Consider the following 26,674-nt stretch of genomic DNA (forward strand, 5'->3'; position numbering starts at 1 on the left):
TAGTGAGCTGTGGGGGGAGCTGGGATGCTCAATTCGTACCCCAATGCTAGGGAGAAGGCAGGCTTCTCTCCTGCCCCTGGGGGTGTCTGGCGGGGGCGGGGGCAGGGGGTAGGATCTGCGCAGAGGAGGAGGCGAGACCTGTTAGGAATCTGGGGGCTGTTTCCCCAGGTCCCCCTCCTGACATCCACCCAGTTCTGGATGAGGGTCAAGTCATTGGAGATTGAGAGGCTCGGGGGTGGGGCTGGGGGGTGAATTTTCTGCCCAGCCTGCCAGTGCCATCCCCTCCCCCCAGGGGGACAGGCAGGAGGGGCAGGGCCCCTGGGGTGGGAAAGACCAGCCCCTTCAGAACTGCTGCCCCCCACCCCAATGCCACATCCGTGCCCGACCCCTCCCTTCCCAGCGTCCCCCCCCTTGGGCCCCACCCAGCAAGGAGATCATTAGCACCTCCCCCCAGCTGATGGTGGGTTTGGGTCCCCACCACAGCCTGTTTTCTCCCCCCGCTCCGCAGCCACCCCCCCATGTCTTCAGGGGCTGGTAACGTCTGGGGGTGCCAGAGCAGATGCCCTGAGCCCCTAGTTCCCCCTGCACCCCTAGACCCAGCCACCCACAGCCCCCCCGGGGGTCTGTCCCAGTTCATTTCCCTGAGCAGAGCCCCGGGGCCACGCTGGGGGGGCCGACGGGCTCAGTCCGGGGGGGCCCCGGGGCCACGCTGGGGGGGCCGACGGGCTCAGTCCGGGGGGGCCCCGGGGCCACGCTGCGGGGGCCGACGGGCTCAGTCCGGGGGGGCCCCGGGGCCACGCTGCGGGGGCCGACGGGCTCAGTCCGGGGGGGCCCCGGGGCCACGCTGGGGGGGCCGACGGGCTCAGTCCGGGGGGGCCCCGGGGCCACGCTGGGGGGGCCGATGGGCTCAGTCCGGGGGGCTCAGTCCGGGTAGATGATGAAGCCGGAGAAGGTGCTGTATTTGTTGGTGTTCCCCCCATGCACCTTCCCCCCGTCCAGCTTGACGAAAACCTCGTCGCCCACGTCCAGGTGCAGGATGACGCTGTTGCTGGCATAGTCATAGTTCTGGTCCGCGTCCTGGGCGATGGCGCTGGCCCGCACCTGGGGGGAGATGGGGGGGCGCGTTAGACGGGGGTGGCCGCTGCTGAGCCCCTGCCCCGCTGCCCAGAGCACAGCTCCCCATGCAATAGATCATGGGCCCCGATCCTGCACCCGCTGCCGCATGGGAGGCCCCTTGTGATCCACCCCTCCCCCACGGCATCGAGGTACCCCCCCCACTGATGCGGGGGGGCAGCGCTGGCCACAGACGCGCCCGGGGCGTGGTTCGGCCCCATGGCAGGGACCCATCCACTCCACTGGCCTCTTGGCCCTGGTGAACCCAGGGGCCTGAGGGCCATGGGCCTGGCCTCGGCGTCTCTCTGCCCCAGGGACGGCGCCTGGAAGGGGAGGGGGACCCCTGGGGTCCTCTCGTCCGACCCCGGCCTAGCACCGGCCAGGGGCCAAGAGCCGGGGCTGAACTAACGCGGGGACCACCCTGAGTTCAAACCTTCCCGTCCCGGGCTGGGGGGTGAATCGCCCCCAGCTGGGGCACTGGGTCTGGGGGTTAATCCCCTCCCCCAGCACCAGGGCAGCCGTTTCCTCGTCTGCGTTCGCCCCAGCTGCAGCTGCCCCGGCACTGGGGAACTCCAGCCGCCTTGGGAACCTCCGCTGTGGGGGGGCGGGACCCCCCACCTGACTGGCTGCCTTCCCCGCTGCGGAGGTTCCCAAGGCGGCTGGAGTTCCCCAGTGCCGGGGCAGCTGCAGCTGGGGCGAACCATCCCCACTCTGCCATCCCCACAATCGGGATGGCTGCTGGAGGCTGGCAGCGCTCTCCCCCTCCCCGCGCAGGAGCCAAGAGGGGCTTTTGGGTTGTGGGGAGGGAGCTGAAAGAGCCCAGCCGATCAGAGTGGCTGTGCTTCCCCCCCCCTCCTGTGAACAATGGGCCAGTCTGCCCCCCCATCCCTTTCCTCCCTGTAAGGGGGGGGGAATCCCTGCCCCCCCCCCAGGCCTGGGAGAGGGGGGTAAAGACCCTAGCAGCTGCAGGAGCAGAGGTGAGGTTGGGAGGGGGCAGAATTGATGTGGGGGCATAAGTAATTGCTGGGCTGTGGGAGGGGCAGTTGTGGGGCCGTGGTGGGGCTGAATTGAATCACTGGGGGTCTGGGGAGAAGCTGGGAGCTCCTGCAGCACGGGCCGGACTCATCGCCCTGACTGGGCGGGTCGGCAAAGCTCAATAGACTAAAACCATCCCAGAATCTGGGGTGTGGGGCCAGTCCCCCCATTCGTTTGAGATCCTGATGATCAACCGTCAGTATAGGGTTACGATTACTAATTCATCTCTATGTAATCTACACACAGAATTCATACAACTATATCATGAATTGAGAGATCAATTCTTAATTAATAGCGGATAGTAATTATATTTATGCAGGATCGTATTATTGTATGAGACGCCATGTAACTATAATTAATATAATTACTATATTATGTAATGCTCCATATAAGTATCATAGACTCACTATATTATTGTTGATTATTAATTATGAACTAATTGCATAGTGTGTTAAATATAATTAATATAACCACTGCCTTATGAATCTAGATGATCATTAATTGTGTCATACATTCAGACACTCACACAGTCAGTGATGGTGACAGAGGTTGTTGCTAATACAAGGTATTTGTCAGCATACAGTAGAATTAGCAGCAAGAGAAAGGCAGCCTCACCAGCATGGGGATAGACTCAGGACACCCCCCCACCCCCACCTTGTCACATAAGCCCAGATCTCACATGATCTCCTGAATCCAGGAGCTGGGGCTTTCAGGAACCCGCCCTCCAGTCCCAGGAACATCAGCGCTCCCTTCACCTCCCCATGGGCCAGTTCTTCAGCCTCGCTTGTTCCCGAATCCAGCCGTCAGAACGATCATTACGAATGGAGCTTAGTTCGGCGTGCCGAACGGGCCGGAGTCGGTGCTAATGATGCACGGGGTGTTAGCGATCAGAGGGCATCTCTGCACGGCAATGTGTGTGGATCCTAGGACGGCTCATGCACGGCAGGACTTGGACCCTACCTGGTTTTGATCAGAGGGTTAAGTCCTGATAACCCTAATGCCACACTCTCCTGGTGCTTTGCAGCAGTAGCCGAGCAGGGCTATGCTGGAAGACGGGGCAGGCCCATGACAGGCGCTGGGCTGGGACCCAGGAGATCTGGGCATGTCCCTTGAATTTCTCCGGCCCCATTTACCCAAAGGGGACAGATTGCAGCCCTGCCTCTGTTTGCTTGGGGAGCTCTGCGGGCAGGGCCTGTCTCTCACCGACTCCGTGCAGCCCCTGGTATGAGGGGTTGTGAGCTCAGCCGGAGCCCGTGGAAATAATCGATACGGCTGATGTGCCCATTATTAATGCCATGGGGCCCGATCCTGCTCCGCTTTAAGCTTGTGCAGCCCCGACTGACACAGATTTACCGGCCGAAATGGTTGCAGGAGCCTGGCCTTTCCGAGGAAGGTGGGTTTCTAGGGCGGGGCTGGTCTCAGCGCCCTGCTTAAGGATGCGTCGGGCTTTGCTCTCTTTGTTATGTATGGAGCATGCGGCAGAGCGGCGGCCCCCAACCGCAGCCCGGGTGCTTGGGGGGGGGGGGGGTGGTTCAAGGATTTGCGTGAGTTACAATGAATTTTAAAAAGCTCATTTAAGAAATGGATCTGTGGGCGTCTGGCCGGGCGGGAGCAAGCGCTGCTCAGCCGCTCTCGCCAAAACCAGTAAAGATGTGACCTCGTCCACCCGGCCTTGCTAATGTCCAGGGACCGAGCCGGCGACAACCACGCCGCAGAGCCCGAGAACGGCCGGGAGGCAAATCTCGAGTCCAGCCGAGACGGCGAGGAAGGTTTTTTTCAAAGAATTTGCTGGGGTCAGTGGTCACTTTTTCCCATTAGGATATTAATAGGAAATATAATTATGGTCTGTTGATAATTGTATTTGATCATCGTCATATTTTCATTATTAATCACTCCCAGTAATAGATTGCACACAATCCGAATACAGCCTGTGAAATGTAAAACAAAACCTAACCAGGGTAGGGAGGGGGGAAGGGCACATGCCAGAGTTTTGCAGATGCTCCCACGCCTCCTTGGCTCTGATCTTCCAAGGGATTTAGGCACCTAACTCCCACTGGCTTGGTGCTCAGGTGTTTGCAGGATCTGACCCGAGGGGCGGGGGGTTGTAGCTTGTTTGTTCTCCTTGTTGTCACCTTTCCCTGGGGTGCACGTGACGCTCAAACGCATCCCGCCTGCTGCAGCCATGACTGGATACAGAGAGCGAAACTGACGGTGTGGATGGGCGAGAAGCCGGAGGGAGGCTGCTGGGGGATGGTGCAGACTGGGTGTGGATCGCTCTGGTGCCAAGCATCCCAGTGGCAAAGGGAACTGGCCTGGGTGCGGCCCAGCCCCCGTCCCGTTAACCTGGTTGGGTTTGGGGTGCTGTCGAACGAGTGGCTGTGGGCAGGCAGGGGTGACCCTGCTTTAAACCACTGTAGCTACCGGCCCGCCGTCCGGGGAATCAGCTCCTTTGCTCGGTCAGAGGTTTCCCTTCCGCCGGGGGCAGCAGGGGACGCTTGGCATCCTGCTGGCACCTGAGCACCTGCCCTGTGCAAAGCAGGGGGTCGGTCCTCTAGCTCACTGCACTGCAGGCCCTGGCCCCTGCGGCCTGCTCCTCTCTGCGCAGCGGGCCCCAGGCCCCCACTAGGGCCTGCGAGTCACCCCACGCCTGCCCCCACCCCCAGCCTCCTTGCTTCAGCTGTCCGGGCGTCCCCTGAGCCCCGGCTAGAAAATCTCTGACAATGGGCCGAGGCCTTTCTGCGGATCAAGCTGCCACAGCAGGGGATAAAGCTCTGCTCGGCAGCTGCCTGTCATCCCGCAGAAAGGGATCAAACTGCCAGCAGGCAGCTTATGGCAGAGCCGTAAACAGGGAGCAGCCTCCGCCGGGCACGGCCAGGGCTTTATGGGGTGGATTTAGGTCCCTTTCTCTGAATCCGTCTCTGCCTCGATTCCTCCGCTCCCCCCACGGGCTCCCTCTCGGTTGACCGTTCGAATGCTGCGCAGGAGGTCGGCCGCGGAGCCAGGCTTGGGTGGGTCCTGCCACCCTGGAAAGCCCAGGCCCTTGCTTAACATCCAGGCATTTAGCCTCACAAGTGTGCCTTGTTTTACAACTGGGGGAAACTGAGGCACAGAGCAGGTGCAGTGACCTGCTCAAGGACACACAGCCAAGCAGTGGCAGATCTGCGGTGTCCCCCAGAGCTCTCCTTCTCCCACGTCAGGGCAGGCTGGGGTGCAGGGAAAGGCCTGTGGAAAGTTCAGCCCCGCTGCTGTCCTGGCTCAGAGGGGTCAGCCCCTGGGTCGCTCAATCAGGCCCCAGTGTGAAATTCACTAAAACTCCCTGGAAACCCCAAACCTGGCGTCTTTCTCCCCGCCCCCACTCTGAAGAATTGAAAATAAAACAGCCAGGGCCCATGGAAGTGTCCGCCGCGGAGACGAGCGATTAACAGCCTGCTGCTCCCCCCGCTGAGCTCTCCACATTAAAACTGCATGGAGGGGGTTAATTTCTTCTTGTTTCGCTGGAATTTCTCCACCCTGCCGGTGGGGTCCCTGGCATGCGGCCTCCTCCTCGCAGGGAGCTCAACAGGCAAACACACTGGCTCCTGCACCCCTCCCATACCATGTGCTTCTGCCCCTCCCTTCACCTACAGCCACACACCCAATAACACAACACACGCACTCCGGCCCCCAGGGAGAGAGATCTGCATAACCGCACACACGCAGAGAATAACACAACAGCCCCACAGTCACACAAACGCTGACACGCTGAACAACACACGTTTTGACACCCTGCGAGTAACATCGTGACCGGCGGCAGGAAGAAGCTAGTAACACAATTCCAGACACCCCCATACATCCACAGATGTTTACGCTTCGCCAGACACCCCCCCCCCGCCCAAAGTCATTGCGCGGCCTGGCGTAGACCTGGGGAAATAACTGATTGGTTTGGTCTGGCAGCCAAAAAAAAATCCAAAAAATAAATTTGTCTCAGGTGGAATATTTTGCTTAGTTTTTGGGTGTTTTTTTCACCTTTTTATTTTTAGTTACATCCAGCGAAATTTCAGAACACTGCGGTTTGGAAACAACACGTCGAACTGGTTTGTTTTGAAAATGTCAAAGCAAAAACCAGTTTGTTTGACTGTTTAGAAATTTTTCACCCCCTTTTTGGGGAAGGGCAAAATTATTTGCTGAGTTTGTCAGGAAATTGCATTTTTCGATGACTCAACTCTTTGCCTTCAGCGCAGGTCGACGGCCTGTCTCAGGCGTCCGTTGGTAACGGGATAACTTACGAATGCCGCAAGTTTTGAGCCAGTCCAAGATTTCAGGGGCTATTCCAGGCATCGGTGAGCAGAACCCGAGTCATTCTGGGGAAAACGGGAAAACCCCTTTCCGCTAAACTCCACCCCCCACCCGCAAGGGCCCATTCGGCGCCACACGCCTCTCAAGCGCCCCGTCTCCTGCCTACACCTGTCCCGGCAGCCGTTTCAAATGCCACGGTCGCTGGTGGGGTCCAGAGTGTGACCTCATGGACGGAGTATTGGGCTGGGACTCAGGAAACCTGATTTCTGTTCCTGGCTCTGTCACTGGCCTGCTGGGTAACCGTCACAAGTCATGCCCTCCGGTGCCTCAGTTTCCCCATCTGTATAATGACCCTGACCTTTGTGAAGCACTTTGAGCTCTCCTGCCGAGAGGCGAGCTGGGTGTGCTTAGTATTAATACACAAGTAACAGAGTGGGTGACCCTTTTACACACCTGGCCACACACACATGGAATCACACCAATGTAGAGACACAAGACTAATGCCCGTGCTCACACCCCATCTAACACACACACAGGGGCGCCTCTGGCTGGCTGGGAGCTGACACTTTCCTCTTCCTCGTGCTGGGATTCAGTAGCCAGAACCCAAGAAAGGAGCAGACTGGAGTGGCCGGGGGCGGGGGGGGGGAGGCTTGTCCTTGGCGGGGGGGTCATTGGGTCCGCTGGGAGTTGGGGAGCTATTTCCCATTCTGCGCTGCTGGGTTTATGTGGCTAAAACCCCTCCCCACCCAAAGAGGCAATTTTAATGAATTACCCTGCAGCTAAAGCTGGGCCATATAATTATCCCCATTGCACAGAGGGAGACACTGAGGCACAGAGCCGGGAAGGGACTTGCAGAGCCAGGAATAGAAGGCAGACGTCCTGGCTCCAACTCCCCAGTTCTAACCTCCTGGCTCCACCCCCACCCCCCAGCTCCCTGTGCTGGGAGCCCATCAGATCTCGCACGCCGCAGGGCCGGACCGGGTCAGGACGTGGACAGGAGACCTCCACGGCCCCGGCCTGGGCTCCACAAGAGGTGCTCTGACCCCTGGGCCAGCGCCGACCCCCACCGCCCCAGCATGTGCTGCGGGAACTAGCGTCAGGTGCTGGCTGGCAGAGCTGGGGCCGTAACCCCGGAGTGCTGGGGCCATTGCAGCTTGGTAAGTTGCTGCCTGCCTCCCTAAACCCCCTCAGTCGCCCCGCCGCTGGTCACATCAGGGATGCCCAGACACTGCGACGGTGCAGGGGGACCCAGCACCCCCTGGGCAGAGGGTGGCTTCGAGAGCGATCGCACCCAAGGCCTGAGATTCGCTCTGGGGCTCAGCGCCGAGCGCCCCAAGGTGGAGGCACCTCGGTGGTGGGCTGAAATGCCACGTTACGTGTTGTGGCGTGTGCAAAGATAGCCCCTTGTTCTGCTTTTCACACCCGCGTTACCCGTGAAGTGAGCTGCTAGGGCCAGGCCTGCCGTCGCCCGGAGCCCCTTTCCTCCCAGAGCCCTTGGCAGACCTATGGAGAGATGGAACCGATCAGCCGGCACTGATCTGCAGCTGCTCGAGGGTGGGCGCAGCGGCTCTGTAACAGCAACAAGCAGCATGCCCAGGGAGCGCTTGCCAGCTCTGAAACGCAGCCACCTCTGGGGTGGAGCGCGGCAGATGTTTAAGGCTGCCTGATGGCTTAGGACAGGCTGTGAACAAGGACTCGCCCCCTTGCAACCGCAAAGGCGTTTTAGGGAGGCAGACTGGGGCGGCCTCCTGCTGACTCACCGGCTCTCCCCTCGCGCTTGCCCGTCCAGCTAGTGAGCCGGCTGAGGTTGGCTGAGCTGACAGGATCACAGCCGAGCTGGCAGGGCGGCCGCCTTGGAGGAGTTTCTGACAGTGTCTGTGAGCGGCGCGGGGGGGTGAATATGTGCTTTTAAAATGCCGCTGGAGAGAAGTCGAGAGGATTTGCTGCCTGTTGATGAACGGACTGTAATTCCTCAAGCGTTTTCTCACCTCCCTGGGGTGAGGAATGCAGCTTCGACGCGCTCCTGGGGCAGATTTCCATTAGAGGCAGAAACTCTTGTGGGGGGGGAGGGAGGGGGAAATATCTATCGTAGCTTCATGTCTTCTGCAAAAGTAGAAGGACCTTTCCTTTATTTCAGAGCTCTGATTTGAGCGGCTTTGCCAGACCAGAGCCAGCCCCAGGTTCGCTGAACCCAGTGTCCCGGCTCTGACTGTGGCTGGCACCGTGTGGCGGATGAAGGGGTGAGATGGGAGACCCCTGCCACAGCAGACAGAAGGTAATTGGCCCCCAGGAAGGTCTCTTCTTGATCCCGCATCGCTAGAGACTGACTTAAATCCGGTGCAGGACGTTTGCTCTCAGTGCAGGGGTTAGGAGTCAGGACTCCTGAGTCCTACTCTTTGCTCTGGTGGGGAGTGGTGTCTAGTGGTTAGAGCTGAGCAAGGACCTTGCCAGTGGCTCAATGTGCGACCTTAGACAAGCCACCTCCCGCCCCCCGGCCCGTCTCTTCTTCCTCATGTGTAAATTCAGGCCAACGCTACCGAGCCTGGCAAGGAGCCGGGTCATCGTTCAGGGCTACTTTAAACGTGCCCTGCACCCTCCGCCCATGGGGAGCATGTGGCCTTGAGGAGCCAGATGCCTCCGTCCTGGGGCCACGCTGAGGGCCTCTGGCAGAGCCTCCCCCGGGCCGGCGGCGTTGCTGCGAGCGGAGTGGTTTGTTGCTGTGAGTTTCACGCTGGTGGAGCGCGCTTGATTGACAGCTGCAGAGACCTGTGCCTATTTACTCGTCCCCCAGGACAGCTGTGCCTGCAGCCAGCACCCCTGCCCTTGAGAGACCCGTGCAAGGGGCAGGACCGGGGTCAAATCTCCACGGCCCATTTAATCCTTGGCCTCTCACTGCAGCTGCCAATTAGCACCGGCCTGGACAGCTGTCTCCCTTCCTAGGGGCTCAGTTGAGGCTCCACAAACTCATCTCCATGCCTGTCAGACAGGGACCAGGTGGGAGCTGGCGCCCATGGGGCGGCCGGCTCCGTGTCCTGCTCCCTCCCAATGCGACGTCTCAGAGCTGGCTCGTAATTACTTTGAAATCTCACTCCTTCAAACTGTCACCGCTCGGCAGCACCAGCTCTGGGATTTGAGACACGCTGGGCCAAACGGCTGTCACTTGGGGAGCTGGTGGAGGAGATGTGGAAACTGGGGCCCGGGCTCCGATTTCTAGTCTGGTCGGCTCAGGAAGGGAGAGCCTGGCCGATCAACTGGAGCTCGCTCCAGGATCCCCCCCCGAGCCCAGATTCCCTCCCCAAACCTGACCCTGCCATGACAAGGTGGCTTCTCGACCCTGCGGGGGTGTGTGTCTGTGCGTGTATTTGTGTCTAGCAACTTCAAACAATTTCTGGCTGGTACGATTGCCTCCGAAATCCACCAGTCTCCCACCCCTGGGGCACACTGACCCATCCTGCGTGTTCATAATCTGTGAAACGGTGCAGTGAAAATAGTGGGTTCCGGTGGGGGGGGTTGGAAAGGAAGAGTTTCTTCTGGCTTTTCAGGGGGAAGGGAGTTTGTGTCTTGCTGGCGGAGGGTGAAGGAATCCTAGCTGGTAAGAGCCCGTGGTCTCCCTGGGCCTGATCCTGTGACATGTGGCGCTGGGCGGCGGGGAGTGATGGAAGGCAATGGATACAAACATTTTATGGTGAGTCTCTCTAAGGGCCCATCAGCACCCAAATCTGACTGCCTGAGGGCAGATTTACAGCAGCTGCCCGTCACTGTCTTGCCAATAGGACATAAATACCACCAAGGCTTTAATTCCCTGGTAAAATAAGCTACATAAATAAAAAGTGCAGAGGGCCTTTATTAGACCTAGACGGAAAGGCCGGGTGGGGTGTCTGTGAGGGAGGGGATGTCTCCTGTCTGATCTTGTTTGACAGGAGAGTGTTTTGGTATTAAAAATAAAATTAAAAAAAAAACCAACCCACTGACAAATTGACTGCAAACAGGTCCCCGGGGACTCATGGAATGAACCGATCTCACCAGCAGCGATGTCTGTTTCTAGCCCTCCTGATATTTATTATTTAATAACCAGGCGATTCTTCCTGTTTGCAAGCGGAGGGAGAGAGGAGGGTGTCCCAAGGTGTGACTGCCCCATAGATACACCCAAAGCATCCCTATTAATCTCTCTCAAAAAAAAATCAACCTGACCTTTGGGGCCGTTTTCCGGTCAGCGCTATTCCAGCCTCTGCTTTTATTCTAAACTAGGACTAAACTGGCCAGACCTACAATGATCCCAGATTTCCAAGCTGTAGTATAAAGGTGGGGGCTAGGATGTTTTTTTTAATATATTAGGGGCCAGATCCTCAGCACTGAAGTTGATGGAACCATGTCAGTTTACACCAGCTACAATTCTGGCCCCTGGAGATGATCAGAATTCATTATCAATAGCCTTTGATCTAGTCGAGGTGCCGGCCAAACAGCCCTGAATAACGAACTGATCCTCTGGCAGGGGGACAGAAGAGTGATGGTAACGGCCAGGTTCTTTTGCTGATTGAAGGGGAGAGGGTGAGCCAAATGGGAACTTTTCACACCAGACTCATTTTAGGTGGTAGCTGGCAAGAAAGCCAGTCCCAGCACCCCAGTACAGACCTCACTGCTGTGACATGGGACAGGAAAGCCTGCAGGTGACAGGAGAGAAACTGTCACAGGCAAAGAACCGTACGGCCCCCCGGCGACATTGCTGCAGCAGCACTGGGCCTTGTTCTCTGTTGCCCGGCACCTTGCGCCCGGGTTTACACCAATGCACTGTGGGTGTGAAAAGTTTCAATTCTGGCTGCGTTTGGCCTGGATGTAAAGGATCACACATGGTGACGGAGGTCCAGGGGCTTCAGTCGGCACCGGCTCAGGATTGGGCCCCGCGGCGAAAGGACTCGCTGATATAGAAAACAGTGGGGTTTGGGCGTTAGCACCTACTAATCCCACGGCTAAAGACACTTGGCGACCAAATGTAAATATGTCTATTGATTCGCTCAAGAGACACACAGACAGCTTCTCCGAGGAGCTGCTTTCATTAGTCCAGGCAGCCGGTGGGAGGGAGAGGGGGATGCATTTAAAGTTTGAGATCAATGACTTATTTATCTTTAATAAATGGAGGGTGTCCAGGTTGAGCTTCTAAATGGTGTCATTTTAGCTCAACTGTCAAGTTATTTTCTTTATTGAAAAAGGAAAAGAAAAGAAAAGAAAAGAAAAGAATCACCTGATACTAAATATCTTAATCCCGGCCTTCGCGTGGTTCTCTGGGCATGTGAACATCAACCCCATAAAATAGGGAATAAACAATATTTGTCAGGGTATTTTTGAAAAAAGCAGGAGGAGGACTTGTGGCACCTTAGAGACTAACAAATTTATTTAGGCATAAGCTTTCGTGGGCTAAAACCCACTTCATCGGATGCATGCAGTGGAAAATACAATAGGAAGATAACTGTATTTTCACTCCATGCATCCGATGAAGCGGGTTCTAGCCCACAAAAGCTTATGCCCAAATAAATTTGTTAGTCTCTAAGGTGCCACAAGGACTTGTTCTTTTTGCGGATACAGACTAACACGGCTGCCCCTCTGAAACAGGGCATTTTTGTTTGTTTCTGGGCCAGGTTCTATGCAGCGGATTTTAAAGCACCCGACCCCGCTTTGGAGCGGATGCTAATAAAGCATGTGGAGGTGAGGAGAAGATTTGATATGAGTTTATTGACAGTGGAGTAGAAGAGGAAGGGAGAAAAAGACAAATGATTCTCCAGAGATGAAAAATCTCAGGTTTTTATCCCCCCTGTTGGGGAGACTTGGGAGGATTTTAGAGGAAATTTTGAGAGTGTAAATCTGTCAACATGGTGAGTGTGTATCTATCGACATCGACGATCTCTCTATAGAAACACCCTCGGTAAACATATGCAATATAGTAAATCTAGGTGCGTGACAGTATTTAGTGCTATAGAGACACTTTGAAATGCATATAAACTATTAACCATTATGTGCATATAGATTTACTATTCAGCTACACGTACAAAGTATTGTGTATCACACAGTCTGCGCAGGATATATGTACATAAACTGTTTCTTTATAATTACGTGTCTACACACACTAAACTATTAAATAGGGTACATACATTCTGTAAAGTATTTATATTATAGACACTGAAATGTAGCCATAATACACACTCACCCACAGAGGCGGTAGGGTTGGGTTTATAATATCCTGTACAGGGCGCACAGAATCGCAGTTTAGTAGCATATATTGGACTATAGACTATTCTATATAAACTGTTCAACCGCTGATGTACATTACATATTAGACAAACACACACTGAACGTATAGTTAATAAATATCCCCGCTAGACGTATAGATTCCCCTGTGCACTCTCAGTATATTATAACATACATTACACATGCAAGCAGCCATATGTAATATCTACTACACACACACACGTAAGAACTGCTTATGCTTCTATAACATCTCTCCTCTTGAACGATCAAGGAAGGTGCAGATACTTCTCATCTTATTTTATTTTTTGGCTCAACACAGAGCAGGTTTTGAAAACCCATCTCCGGTATTCCGGAGGTACTCCTGCTAATCTGAAAAAATGTAACAACTTCTCTCCCACACCACGACCCCCCACATTTGATTAAACTTTACAAGCCCATCTCTCTGTGTTCTGAAGGAGTGAGTGTGTGTGTGTGTGTATTTGTGGGTTGCTTTGATTGTTGCATGTATCTTATTCTTTGCTATTTTTGGGGTAGGGGGGGAATCTATTTTTCTTCTAACAATTGCTGCAATAACGTCTGGACTCTGATAACACAATATTTTACAAATAAAATAGCCCACGGCTATCTTAAAAATAAATGCCTCTCGGATTCCAGATGCTCTGAGGTTTGCTTTCATTTTTTAAAGGAATGGGTAACCCTGCCCCTCCGTATTCTGAAGGACTGAATAGAACTGAACAGCTTTGCCCGGACCTTCTTGTTCTCTGTATTTTACTTTAGATATAATACAAACAAACCGGTCAGCTCCCAAGCCAAGGTGTCTGGTATGAGGAGTTGGCGACTAATTCTAACCCAGCACTGGGTCACAAACCTAAAGGGACTTTCTTGAACCGGAGGGTTCCCAGCAAAATTAATCTTGTTTGCATTTCAATTTTCTTAACTCTTTATTTTGTCCCTTAAAAAAGAACCTATCTATCCCCATACACCCCATCTATCTATCTATCCCCACACACCCCCTCCATAAATCCCCTCTATCTATCTATCCCCATACACCCCATCTATCTATCTATCTATCTATCCCCATACACCCCCCTCCATAAATCCCCTCTAACTATCTATCCCCATACACCCCATCTATCTATTTATCTATCCGCATACACCCCATCTATCTATCTATCCCCATACACCCCCCTCCATAAATCCCCTCTATCTATCTATCCCCAGACACCCCATCTATCTATCTATCTATCCGTGTACACCACCTTCCATAAATCCCCTCCATCTATCCCCATACGCCCCATCTATCTATCCCCATACACCCCCCTCCATAAATCCCCTCTATCTATCTATCTATCTTTCCGCGTACACCCCCCTCCATAAATCCCCGCTATCTATCCGCATACACCCCATCTATCTATCTATCCCCATACACCCCCAACCACAAATCCCCTCTATCTATCCCCACACACCCCCTCTATCTACCTAAAATATATTTATACAATTGAAAACCCGCCGCACGGTCAGCATTCTCTAAACAATACCCCGAGCATTGCTGTACATAAACGTTATTATTACCAATGTTAATAACGAAATACCATTATGAACAGAAGGATTATAGCCCAGGGCATGTAAAGGGGTCATAGGAAGTCGCTGGATTTTAGAACGTGCCCTGTTTGTAGGGGTCTAGGCAGCCCTTCCCACATGGGGTTTATGGACCGATGGTCTGAGGAATCAGACCCTGGCTGCTGCCCTTCCCCTCCCCAAAGCTCCGAATCCATCACACACACACAGCTCTGGCAAGGCTGGGCACAGGTGAGAGGGCAGGTGTGCACACTGGCAGGGTGGAGCTGGGGAGCATATGCTTGGAGGTAAATTTGGCTGATTTACAGGTAAAAGCTACTGTTTTTCATGGGTGGGTTGGCAGGAACTGGGACCTGCAGGTGAGGTGAGAGGAGCCAATGGGAGTTGCAGGTGGGGTGGGCGGAGCCAGTGGGGTGAGGGGTGGGGTTGCAGGTGATGTGGGTGGAGCCAGTGGGAGAGTGGACCTGGGCTGGGTGGAGCCAATGGGGAGAGGGGTGGCTAGCAGGTAAGGGGGAGGAGCAAGTGGGCTGGGCGGAGCTAGGGGGGAGAGGGGCGGGGTGCAGGGGAGGTAGGCGGGGCCTGTGGGGGAGGGGCAGGGTCCAGGGGAGGTGGGCGGAGTTCAGGTGAGGTGGGAGGAGCCAGTGGGGGAGGGGCAGGGTCCAGGGGAGGTGGGCGGAGTCCAGGTGAGGTGGGCGGAGCCAGTGGGGGAGGGGCAGGGTCCAGGTGAGGTGGGAGGAGCCAGTGGGGGAGGGGCAGGGTCCAGGTGAGGTGGGCGGGGCCCGTGGGGGAGGGGCAGGGTCCAGGGGAGGTGGGCGGAGTCCAGGGGAGGTGGGCAGAGCCAGTAGGGGAAGGGGGCGGGGTCCAGGGGAGGTGGGAGGAGCCAATGGGAGTTGCAGGTGGGGTGGGCGGAGCCAGTGGGGTGAGGGGTGGGGTTGCAGGTGATGTGGGTGGAGCCAGTGGGGGAGTGGACCTGGGCTGGGTGGAGCCAATGGGGAGAGGGGTGGCTAGCAGGTGAGGGGGAGGAGCAAGTGGGCTGGGCGGAGCTAGGGGGGAGAGGGGCGGGGTGCAGGGGAGGTAGGCGGGGCCTGTGGGGGAGGGGCAGGGTCCAGGTGAGGTGGGCGGAGTCCAGGTGAGGTGGGAGGAGCCAGTGGGGGAGGGGCAGGGTCCAGGGGAGGTGGGCGGAGTCCAGGGGAGGTGGGAGGAGCCAGTGGGGGAGGGGCAGGGTCCAGGTGAGGTGGGAGGAGCCAGTGGGGGAGGGGCAGGGTCCAGGGGAGGTGGGCGGAGTCCAGGTGAGGTGGGAGGAGCCAGTGGGGGAAGGGGGCGGGGTCCAGGGGAGGTGGGCGGGGTCCGTGGGGGAGGGGCGGGGCCCAGGGGAGGTGGGAGGAGCCAGTGGGGGAAGGGGGCGGGGTCCAGGTGAGGTGGGCGGGGCCCGTGGTGGAGGGGCGGGGCCCGGGGGAGGTGGGAGGAGCCAGTGGGGAAGGGGGCGGGGTCCAGGGGAGGTGGGCGGGGCCCGTGGGGGAGGGGCCGGGTCCAGGTGAGGTGGGAGGAGCCAGTGGGGGAGGGGCCGGGTCCAGGTGAGGTGGGAGGAGTCCAGGTGAGGTGGGAGGAGCCAGTGGGGGAAGGGGGCGGGGTCCAGGGGAGGCGGAGGCCGCAGAGCCGGGGCGGGGGGGCTCTCCTACCTGCCCGTTCTTCATGAGGTCGGCCCACATGCTGGTCCCGTCCCCGCCGCGCATCAGCACGTGGTAGGTGAAGAAGTAGATGCCGGGCAGGGGGCAGGTGAACTTCCCGCGGGTCGGCTCGTAGTAGTTCCCCACGTTGGTCACCACGTCGTCGAAGCGCAGCACCTCGTAGCCCTCGTGGGGCTTCCGGAGCCCGGCGTAGAAGGCGATCCGGGGGCTGTAGAGCGAGGGGACGTAGCCCCCCGGCCCCGGCCCCGGCGGCCCCGGCCTGCCCGGCTCTCCGGCGGGACCGCGCGGCCCCGGCGGCCCCGGGGGGCCCGGCGGCCCCCGGATCCCAGACTTGCCCCTCCTCCCTGGGTCCCCTTTGCCCCCCGGCGGGGCCGGGGGCGGGGAGACGACGGCCAGCTCCGGACTGGCCTCGGCGGAGGCCGCCCCGTGGGTCTGGGGCGTGTGGGGCTCGCAGACCATGTGGCAGCTGCCCAGCGCGCCGTCGGGCGGGGAGGCCTTGGAGCGGTGCACTACCAGCGGGATGGCCACCAGCAGGACCAGGACCATGGCCACCCCGATGGCCGCCCCGATCACCCTCTTCTTGCGGCTCAGCCTGGACGCGGCCAGGGCTAGGAAGTCGTCTTCGCTTTTGGAGGGAATGGTGGGAGCTTCTCCAGGGACGGGCCCGGGGGGGCGGATCCGGAACCCCCCAAAGAGTCCGGGGAGGAGAGGCGGCCCCGGCGCGGCGCCCACGGAGCTGCCCTGCGGCGCCCCCGGGCCGGCTCCGCTCCGCTCCGCAGCCGGCTCCGCTCCGCACTTGTTGACTCGGCTCCGAGGGACGGGAAAGTTCCCACCAAGTTGCCCAGGCGCCGGGCGCCCGCGTTCCCTGCCGCCCGCGCCGCCGCCCCGCACCGCGCCGGAGACGCGCTCTCCTTGTCGGGAGACGCTCCGGATTGCTCGCGCTTCGCTGGACGCAGCGGCAGCGGGCGGGAGGGGGGGGTCGGCGAGAGCTGGGAGGAGGGTGACGGGGGGGGAGACTGCGAGGTTTTGCCTTCCCCTCCTGTCTCCCGGAGAGCCCAGCTGGTGACCGCGGCAGCTCCAGGCTTCTCCTCGTGCCAGCTCAGATGGGCATCATCTCTGCGCAGCGAGCCCGAGCCTCCGGTCCCCCCCCCCGCCTCCCTGGCGCCCCCCACCCCGAGCTCCCCCGGCGCTCAGCGGGGAGGGAGCGAGGAGGCCGGCCTGAGCGGCGGGAGAGGCCGACGGTCGCTCGAAGACCAGCAGGGCCACCTCGGGGCCCAGGAGGGAGGCGAGGCCCAGCCCCAGCCCCGCGGGCGCGGAGCTGCGGCGTGTCGGATCCCGTCCAGAGCAGCCGGGCTCCCCGGGCATTCGCAGGAGCGAGGGGCTGGCGGGGCCGGGGGTCCGCGGGCATCGTCCCCAAGTGCCGCGGGGGAGGAGACGCGGCTCAGGCAGGGAGCATCACGTCTCTTCCCACAAGACGCGGAGCCGGCGGGGGGGTGACCCCACCCTGCGCCTGCTGCTCGGCACCACTGGGGCCTGGTGTTATCCTGGTTCCTATTACTGCTGTTTACCCCCCCCCGTTCCGGGCTGCTAATCCTGCCGCTCCGGCCCCCCCCAGCTGGAGTCGTGTTTCAGGCTGGGTTTTATGTGCTGGGTTTGTATCGTTCCCCTGTGCAATTAACGCGCTTTACCTCCCCGCCTCTCTCTGCGGAGACTGATTAACAGTTGACAGATCGGCTACAGGGGCTGCAAAGCATCACAGTCATTAATTAATCAATTACCCCCCACCCCCGCCCCGTCCAGGGATCCTGGCGCTCCATCTTGCAAGATGCCGTAGCCCGCTTGAGGGGCAGGGAGGCGCCCGCGTGTAAATAACCTACCCTTGCAGGGGAGCCAGGCGGGCCTGTTTACACCAGGCATCCATAGACATGAGGGATGCGGGGATGTGACACCCCTGGCCCTGCTCCCGGGCTCGGCGGGCAGCGGGGTGCAGAGGCCGGAGCCCAGTGACATGCACAGCTCAGCTCAGCCTGGCCTAGCCCCTAATTCCCCCATCGCTGAGCTAGGGCAGGGCAGGCCGGTCAGCCACACAGCCTCACCGCCTGGCCAGGGCTGCGTCCTCTGGCTACCCGAGCTCCCGCTGGGTTTCGGCGTGATTCCGGGGGAGTTCCTGTTGACGTACCCAACTCGTGACGCCTTCAGGGGGCCTGTTTCTCGGAGCAGGAGACATTGAGCCTCAACCGAGCACCCCCAAATCAAAGCTCCGAGAACTCGCGGGTTCCTTCTGGAAACCTTGGCCAAAGTGTGTGTGAGTGTGAGTGTGAGTGTAAATCTATTTAACATACACGCTCCTCTTTGCAGGGCACCTCTGTGTAGAGGGGTTCATTCGATACACGCTGTAGAGAGGTGGTACCTTGCTATTCTTGTGGCTGTTGCACAGACAAATACACAATGTGTGTGTGTCAGTTCTGTGGGGGTGTGAGGCTATTTGGGGAGTGCGAGGAGACTGGGGCGTGTAACATGCAGAGGGACAGCCGAAGAGCAATATGGCTGTACGGTTAGGAGGGTACAAAAATTCTGTATATCGACAGAGCGAGCTCTGCATGTGTATGGGGGGGGTGCATGAGAGAGAGACAGCTGGTCCCCTGGCCAGCCCTCTGTCAGGATGTCACTACTTGGCTAGCTGGCTGGCCAACGGTCCTGTTCTGTGCTAGTCTAGGCAGGTTCCTAACCCCCCTGGACAGGTATCTCGAGCTAGTAGCACTAGAAATTTCACAGACAGCTTTTTAGAGCTTGACACGTATTCTGCTCCCCTGACAACCCCCCTCCCCCTTATTAAAATGCATTTTGAGGGGCCTCCGGTGACTTTAAGCCAGTGAAATGTCACGATGGGTCTGGTCTCCACTGGCTGCGCAATCTTGGAAACAAAATCAAGTTACAGAGGATTAAAAATCCCCATGGTGTGTGTGTGTCTCTCTCTGCTTATTGTCTGTTAGTTTGTGTAGTTAGTGCATGTGTGTACGTGTGCCGTGGTGCTTTCCCGTTGTTTGTTTGCACACGTAAAACCTTTCTCAGCAAAGGTTCCTTCTTTGATCGCCCTCAGGACCTGGGGGAATTGTAGTTAATTTTTAGGCCGAGCTCGGAGCCAGGGTCTGGCTATTCCAATACATCTCAATAGCTACCAGTCTCTGGCCCGCAGCAGTTGTCTCCCATGCTTCCACATTCATCTTGGCAGAAGAGCAGGGGACGTTTTGCGCTTTGGGATCTGATTTATGGTTGCTCTTTTCGAATCTTTACTGAATTTGCTCCTTTGATGCAAATGTAGCTCCTGCCCGCAGAGCTCCGGGGAGCTGTGCTGATTCTGGAGACTCGCCATCCAGAGAGAGTCAAATCTGCATTTCCTGAGCAATTAGGACAGAAAGGAATATTGTGCAAAGGGCTGCCTGGTTCTCCAGGGTGGCGACCTCCAGCTTTCCCTGACACCCGGCCCCTTTCAGATCAGCCAGCGGGCTGGGAACTGGGCCGGCGCTCGATAGCAATTCCATCTCTTTGTCCGCTCCTTGCCCTGCCCCGCCGGCAACGGACTCTCACTTTTAACGGGGGTTTCGATGTGAGACGTTCGTGGGTCTCGCCTTTATGTGTGTGCGTGTTAAGGGGATTGTCAGTGTGTCTCTGAGCGCGTTTCCCTCTGTGTTTGTGTATTTGTTACGGTGTGAATTTGTGTCTGCCTGGGCGTCAGTGTAAATCTGCACGTGTGTGTGTGTGTTGGTTTCTGGGTGCCTGTCTGTCTTGCGGCGACTTGCCCCGGTTTGAGTGCCCACGCCCCGGAGCGGGCCTGCAGCATCAGCACTTGCGATCGTACGTCTGGTTTAGCCGTATCGTTTTTAATTTGCAGGCCGGGCCAGCCCCCTTCCAAAGGGCAATAATCAATCAGCCGGGATATTAGACGGATTTATGGGCGCTTTGTGCACCGGGATCAATGCAATTCTGGAAAAAAAAATTCGAACAATGTTTGTGCAACAAATTACAGCAGCGGGAACGTCCCCCTCCCCTAGGCAGGGAGCGGAGAAGAATCCGGGGGGGGGGGGTGCACCAGTCAACGGGCGGCTTTTCCTCCCCACCTTGGACCGAGGCCGCGCCCCCCACCCCCATCGGCTTTGGCTTAGCAGCAGCTGCCCCTAGTCGGGGGGAGGTGCTTGCTCTGTGGGCCACCAGAGCTGCTGCCTTCCTAGCCCAGAGGACCTGCTGCCCCAGACTATGCCAGGGGCTGATCCTAATGAGCAGCAACAGCAAATTAATTAGCAAGCAAAGCAAGGGGGAGCCCTGCGGAGCCATGTGCTAATTAGCAGGACAGGGAGGGCTGGCTGGGACGTGGTAGGATCCTGGTGCCCCAGAGTGAAGGGCGATCCCTGCCCAGCTGCCCTGTGGGGGCTTTCCTCTGACCCAAGGGGGCTCAGGGGAGGGGTTTGCTGAGCTGCCGCACTTGGGGCGCCATGCCAAGGAAGGGAGGAGACTGCAGCCTGGCTTCCCTGGGGCTGGGCTCTGGCCCCATCAGCTCCAGCCTTTGCCTTCCATCCAGGAAGGTCGGAGCATGTTGACTGAGAGGAAGGGGCACGGGGCCATGGCACAGGGCAGAGAACGCCAGTCAGTGACCCTGGCGGTGCTCAAAGGGATTGTCCAATGCATGGGGAAACTGAAGCTCAGAAAGGGGATGTGACTTGCCTAAAATCACACAGCGAGGTAGAGAACCCAGGAGTCCTGATTCCCCCCCCCCCCATCATTAGATCCCACTCCCAGAGCTGGGGATAGAACCCAGGAGTCCTGGCTCTCAATCCCCCTGCTCTGACCCCAGAGGTGGGACAGGGGAGGGGAACACAGGGGGGATGGAGAGTGGAAGGGGAGGGAGGGAAGGAAGGGGACAGCAAATGCTGAAGGTAAAAACAGAGGCATAGGAAAAGAGCAAGATCAGAGCTGCAAAGGAAAATCTGGTAAAAAGGAGTTCAAACCGGAGCAGAGAACAATGAGATCAGAGGGACAAGGCCCTGGGGGTGGAAAAAGGAGCCTAGGGCAGGGGGGAAATGGGGGTGCTGAGTGCTGGGGCTTGTGCTCATGGGCTGGATTCTGCTCTCTGTCACCAGGGGGGAAATCCAGTCAGGCACTGGCTGCAGCAGGGCCTGGGCCGGATTCTGCATTCAGCTCCTACAGAGTCAATCCAGACTTCCCCCAGGCCTCTCCTGGAGCGACTCTGGATTTACAGCAGGGAGGATGGGATCTGAGGTTTTGGACAAGGTTTTATTTCACCTTGGGAAGCCCCATGGTGAGAGCTGAGCTGACGCCTGCTCTCCCTTGCCCTGTGTAGTCCCTGACCCTGGGGCAACGAGCCTGTCTGCATGGCAGCGTTTCGCACCCACTGTGCCCTGCTGGAAATCACTGTACACCGGGCAGGGGATGGAGCAGCCCCTAGTGCATCCAGGACCCCAAATCCCACAAGGAGCCTGGAGTCCCTTCCTGTAACCTGGCCCCCGCCCCAAACTGGATGACAAAAAGAGGTACAAAGTAAAGATCTAACCCCGCCCACCATGCATGCCCCACCCACTTCACTGGGAAACTACATCTCCCAGAATCCATTGCCTTGGCCACACCCAGCCAGCTGTGCAAGGGATTCCGCCATAAAAAGGGACATGCAGGGAGAGGAATGGAGTGTGTGTAACCCTGGCAGTCTACTTGCCATCAGCTACTGTGTATTGTGGGGCGGTGGCTCCAAGTCTGGGTGGGGCTGTCCCAGGACCCAAAAGCAAAGAGACACCTTGAAGTGGATCTCAGCCCTGGCTGGGTCTGTCTGACCCCCCTGGCTGGGTCTGTCTGTTCCCGCGGAGACTGGATCCAGCGTGTCACTGAAGACTTTCAGGTTGGCTGGATGCCTGAGGTGACCTCTGCGGGCATTTGGGGTATTCTGTTTGTTTCCTTCCCTTGCTCCCCAGTCCCGGTTCTGCTCCTGTGCCCCTCACCCTGGTGTGAGCACTATCCAGAGGTGCATTAAGTGCTGTGACTAGCATCTGGTGCTGGCGGGTGTCCCCTTTTTTTCTCCTCTGTGGGTGCAGGTTGGGGGCAGGGAGCACAAGGGAAGTGAGGTGGGAATTGTTCTTCTGGGGGGTTAAAATAACTGTTTTATCTTAGGCTGCAGGATGGGTGAGGAGGGGTCTGTGCTGGGGCACTCGCTGGCAATCAGTTAATCTGCGGTACAACGGGTGCGAAGGCTCCTGGCTCGACAGGGCCATGGCCACGCTGCTGCCAACCCTAAGTGCTCAAAAAATCACAATCCAGACCCCAGAGCCAGGAGATTGGCTTCAAAACACCCAGCGTGGGACTTCACCGCCTGCTCTAGGAGCCACGTTCTCTGGTTAGGATTCTAGGGTTTGGTCCGCAGCAGGGCGGGGACGGCAGTTCGTGGCCATTGCCGAGATGGCTGGGAGCCCGTGGCCAGCCCCAGCCACAAACTAAAGCCACTGGTTTGTGTCTGATGCCCCGGGCTGCACAGAGCTGGGTGTGGAGTCATTTGCAGGGCACAGCACCTGGCCTGGCCCTCCAAGCCCTAGGAACCTGGCTGTGGGTTCCCAAGTGCTTTCGGGTCACAGGGTGAAATGCACGTGGGGTGGGTGAGACTCGTGTGCTGAAACGGCCTGTCCTAGGCTGCCTCCATCCCCCAGGGCCGCCTTCCCAAGAACCAGAGTCGCTCACAAACCCCAGCCAAGCCGCTGCCCTGCGGGGAGACCTGGCAGCTCCTGGTGCTGGCCACATGCAGAAGCATCACATGTCTGGAGGGAAAAAAGGCCAGGTGGGAACGGAAGAGAGCTCTCAGCTAGCCCCCACAGACTGGGGCTGCAATCCACAGCTCAGCCCTGAGAAGAAGGGCCGGGCTAGGTTGGGGGTCACAGTGGGCCCAGTACGAGTGCACAGCTACCCAGTCCTGTGGGAGCTCTGGGAAAAACTAACCCTGAGCTTCAAGGGAGGTGTTTTCCCCGGGGCCGGTGGCTGTCCCCCGGTCAGACTGAGAGACACGGACAGGTGGACGTAACCCCACGTGGCTGGGGGCGCTGGGCTGGCAAAGTCCCAGCTGTGCCACAGACTCCCTGGGCGACCTCAGCAAGTCACCGGACGGGCGGACTTTCAAGGGCTCTGCGCCCGCAACTGGGGCCAGGTTTCCAGGGAGTGCTCCTGACAATCTGGCTCTGAAGTGGCTCCCTGCCTCAGTTTCCCCCTCTGTGAAATGGGGATTCTGTTGCTGCTCCCAGAGTGTGTCCTGTTTTATCCTGTGAGCTTTTGGGGGGGCAGGGACTGGGGCCATCTCTCCCGGCGCGCTGGGGTGCTCGTAGCAGGAATGCACGTCACCACTCGCCTCTGGAGATCCGGGCTCGGTGCGCGAGGGGCACGGCGGCCGAGGCTGGACACATGGACAGAGAATAACAAGGTGGGAGTCAGGCCTGGGAGAACTGCAGGCTTAGGGTGCTGGGCCCAGCACAGGATCGTGGCCCGCAGCTCCCCGGCTGGGAAGGTGACCCCACGGCAGTGGGTCAGTTGGGGGCCTAGGGAGGACTGTGCCTTGCCGTGTGGGGCAGTGCTGGCCTGGGTGCCCAGATGAGAGGAGCCCTATAGCCCAGCGGAGGGGTCTCCTCACGGAGCACCAGCCACCTTTCCACAGCGGGGCGCTGTCGTCTTCCGGCCGTGGCGCAAAGACCCGGAACGAATGGGTCTTAACGGTGAGCTGGGCGGGGAGGAGCTTGGGGTTCTGAATGATTTGTATTCAAGTAGCACCTAACGGCCGTGACTAAGATCGGGGGGCCCCCTCGATTGTGACTGGGGCCCCTGTTATGCCAGGGGCTGCGTGTGATGCTGCACCCCGATATTCTTTACAGTGATATTCTTATTACATGCTCACGATGTATTTAGTACAAGATAAGTCATGTGAGGTGTCCCTGGGAAAGTTAGGACTTGCTGAATCGGATTCTCCTGTTTGTTTGCAGGTCGCCCTGTCTCTGAAGTTAGGAATAGTGACTCTGTATCTGTATTTCACATGCAGTTGCACCTGGGAACACCCACTAGCCAAGATGCTTCCAGTCGAGACGGTGGGTGGGGAAGGGCCGATGTGACGAAGTGGGACTGTTCTTAATGTTTCCTCTGAATAGTGTGGGGGTGCCTCAGTTTCCCCTAGGCAGTTCTTAAGTATCTAGGGGGTGGAGTAAGGGTGTGTGATCATTGCAGAGCCCTAGAGGGCAGGTGTGTGCAGGGGTCTGGACACGGGGAATGGCCGACACCCTGTTTCCTGGCACCTGATGGCCTGGGCCCTTCCCCCCCTGCAAGGTAAGAGCTGAAGGGTTGGAGAACAAAGGAATCAGGTGACCACCTGGCCCGGGAAAGGAACAAAGCCCAGAGGAGGAGGGGCTGGAGGGGGTTTTCAGTTTGGGGCTGGCTGGGACATGGAGTGAAGTGCAGACGTGGTTGTCTGGCTCACTGCCCCCCAGAATGGACCCAGCTGAGGGGTCCCGTTCTCTGCACCTGCAAGCTCTGTTTTAGACCATGTTCCTGTCGTCTAATAAACCTTCTGTTTTACTGGCTGGCTGAGAGTCACGTCTGACTGCGAAGTTGGGGTGCAGGACCCTCTGGCTTCCCCAGGAGCCCCTCCTGAGCGGACTCGCTGGGGGAAGCGCACGGAGGGGCAGAGGATGCTGAAGGCTCCGAGGTCAGACCCAGGAAGGTGGATGGTGTGTGAGCTGTGTGTCCTGAAGACAGGCTGCTCACAGAAAGGCGACTGCCCCAGAGTCCTGACTGGCTTCATGGGGAGCAGTTCCAGAGCATCGCCCAGGGACTCCGTGACAGCCTATTCAGGGCAACGGGCCATCAGGTAAACAACAGACCTCAGGGGAAGCTTATCCCCCACCTGGGGAGCCTTCCTGAGAGCGCTGTAACCAGCCTGTGAGCGATGGCTGCCATGACTCTGCAGGGACCTGTGGCCAGGCCACAGGATGCTGGACTCCATCTTGGGATGTCAATATTTTTCCACAGACCAGTTGGGGAACCAGGGTTCCCCCATATGCTAAAGCTGTATAAGGTGGGGAGTGACATCATCAGGTGCTCTTCACTCCCCAAGGAGACTCCTGGAAACACCTGAGGGGCAAAGGCTGACCTGGGGGAAGTGCTGGCCCCGGGCTAAAGGGGTTTTAGCCTGTGAATGACACACCTGGGGATTCCAAGCTGTAAAGCAAGTGCAGCCGGCCCCTTAAGGATCTGGAGCCAGCTTGTATCATCTCTTAGGGTGAGAATCTGCTCTTCAGACCCAATCTATTTGGTATATTAAGCTTAGTTTGCGTTTTTTCTTTATTTGCTAGGTAATCTGCTTTGACCTGTTTGCTATCCCTTAGAATCACTTAATCTATCGTTTGTAGTGAATAAACTTGGTTTTGCGTTAAACCAGTGAGTTGGAGTGAAGTGTGTGGGAATCATAGCTCAGGGCAAAGGCTGTTGCATATTCCTCTCCACATTGAGGGAGGGGGTGCATTTTATGAGCTTACACTGTACAGTTCCCTGTGGAGCGCAAGACAGTATAATTCCAGAGTGGGAGCGTGCCTGGGGAGCTGAGAGTTGTCTGAGCTGTAGCCTTCCCGTGCAGGGGCTGGTCAGAGAGCCTGCATGTAACTGCAGCTGGGTGTGTCCCTACGTGTGTGAATGCTGGTGAAAGTGCAGGCTGGAAGGCTTTGCAGCTTGTCACAGAAGTACAGTGTGAGAGGGACCCCAGGCTGGGGGGCTCAGTGGTACCCCAGTTCCAGGTGGCACCTTGGGGGAGGGAACCCGTCCCACCATGCAAACCCCATGGGGTCCGTTCGTGGCCCAGAGAGCTCTGTGTGACCACACAAAGGAAGGCTCCTCATCCCAGTTTTTCAATTGGGGGTTCTGGGGCCTGGGGGAGGGGGTGCAGGGCCCGCAGTGAGTCTGTGGCAGAGAGCTGAACCCCGATCTCTGCAGTCCTATGCACCCCTCCCCCATCCCATCTCCCCTTCCCCCAGCACAGGGGCCTGCGGGTCCAAATCCTGCTTTGCTGCTCGCTTCTCTCTGGTTCTGTGCGGGGCTCCCTCCACCCCGGGAAGGAAAAGGTGGGCTGCCCCGCCCTGAAGCACAGCTGCGGGGGAGGGGGCTGGATTCTTGTTCACCAGCCCGGGGGGGCCTGCCAGCAGAGCATGAATACATTCATGAAGTTTTACCATCTCCCCAGCCCCTCGCCCAGGCCTGGCTTCCCACCCCAGGCGCCCAGCAAAGGGAGCCAGGCTTGTCCCTTGTCCCATGGCAAAGGGGGGCTGGATTTCGGAAGGAGGGAATCGCTCACAGAGCAACCTTTGCACTGGGGCTTCTGAGCCATCCATCACAGGCCCCCAGGGGCAGGCAGCTGCCAATTCTGCATTCACCAGCCAGCGCCTGGCCGGCTCCTAGAGCTCCCCCCGCCCCCCCGCCAAGAAGATGAGTTGTGATGGAGACCTTGGCTGGGAATTTGTACTGATGGTGTGACTAGTGCCCTGGCCTGCTGCCCAGCGTCACACCCGGAGCTCGCTCGCTGGCCTGGGGCACTGGGTCCCCCCACTCCCTGGGAGTGGGGGGAGTTACTGTGCTGAATTTTCTGATCTTTCTGGCAATGGTTTTATTATTTCCAGGTGAGTAAGATGTGATCGTCTGCTTTGCTTTCCCCTCTGGGCTCTGCCTGG

General features: G+C 58.0%; 1 protein-coding gene across 1 annotated transcript; it reads right to left on the reverse strand.

Annotated features, from left to right (window-relative positions):
• Positions 1-448: 448 nt before the first annotated feature.
• C1QL4 (complement C1q like 4) lies at positions 449-17,468 on the reverse strand. Its single transcript, XM_048831592.2, has 2 exons — positions 15,921-17,468; positions 449-1,101 (listed from the first exon to the last, which is right to left on the reverse strand). Exons 1-2 carry the CDS (start codon positions 16,473-16,475, stop codon positions 922-924), a joined length of 735 nt encoding a protein of 244 aa, XP_048687549.2. The 5' UTR covers positions 16,476-17,468; the 3' UTR covers positions 449-921.
• Positions 17,469-26,674: the final 9,206 nt, after the last annotated feature.

Source organism: Caretta caretta, chromosome 20 (assembly GCF_965140235.1).
Source record: "Caretta caretta isolate rCarCar2 chromosome 20, rCarCar1.hap1, whole genome shotgun sequence".
Taxonomy (NCBI): Eukaryota; Metazoa; Chordata; order Testudines; family Cheloniidae; genus Caretta; species Caretta caretta.

What these genes read in the sequence shown, in the direction of transcription:
- C1QL4 (XM_048831592.2), bottom strand. Translation starts at nt 16,475, where the DNA reads ATGGTCCTGGTCCTGCTGGTGGCCATCCCGCTGGTAGTGCACCGCTCC. An exon ending in ACCTCATGAAGAACGGGCAG is followed by an intron (nt 1,102 to 15,920) that starts GTAGGAGAGCCC and finishes ATCTCCCCCCAG; the next exon opens with GTGCGGGCCAGCGCCATCGC.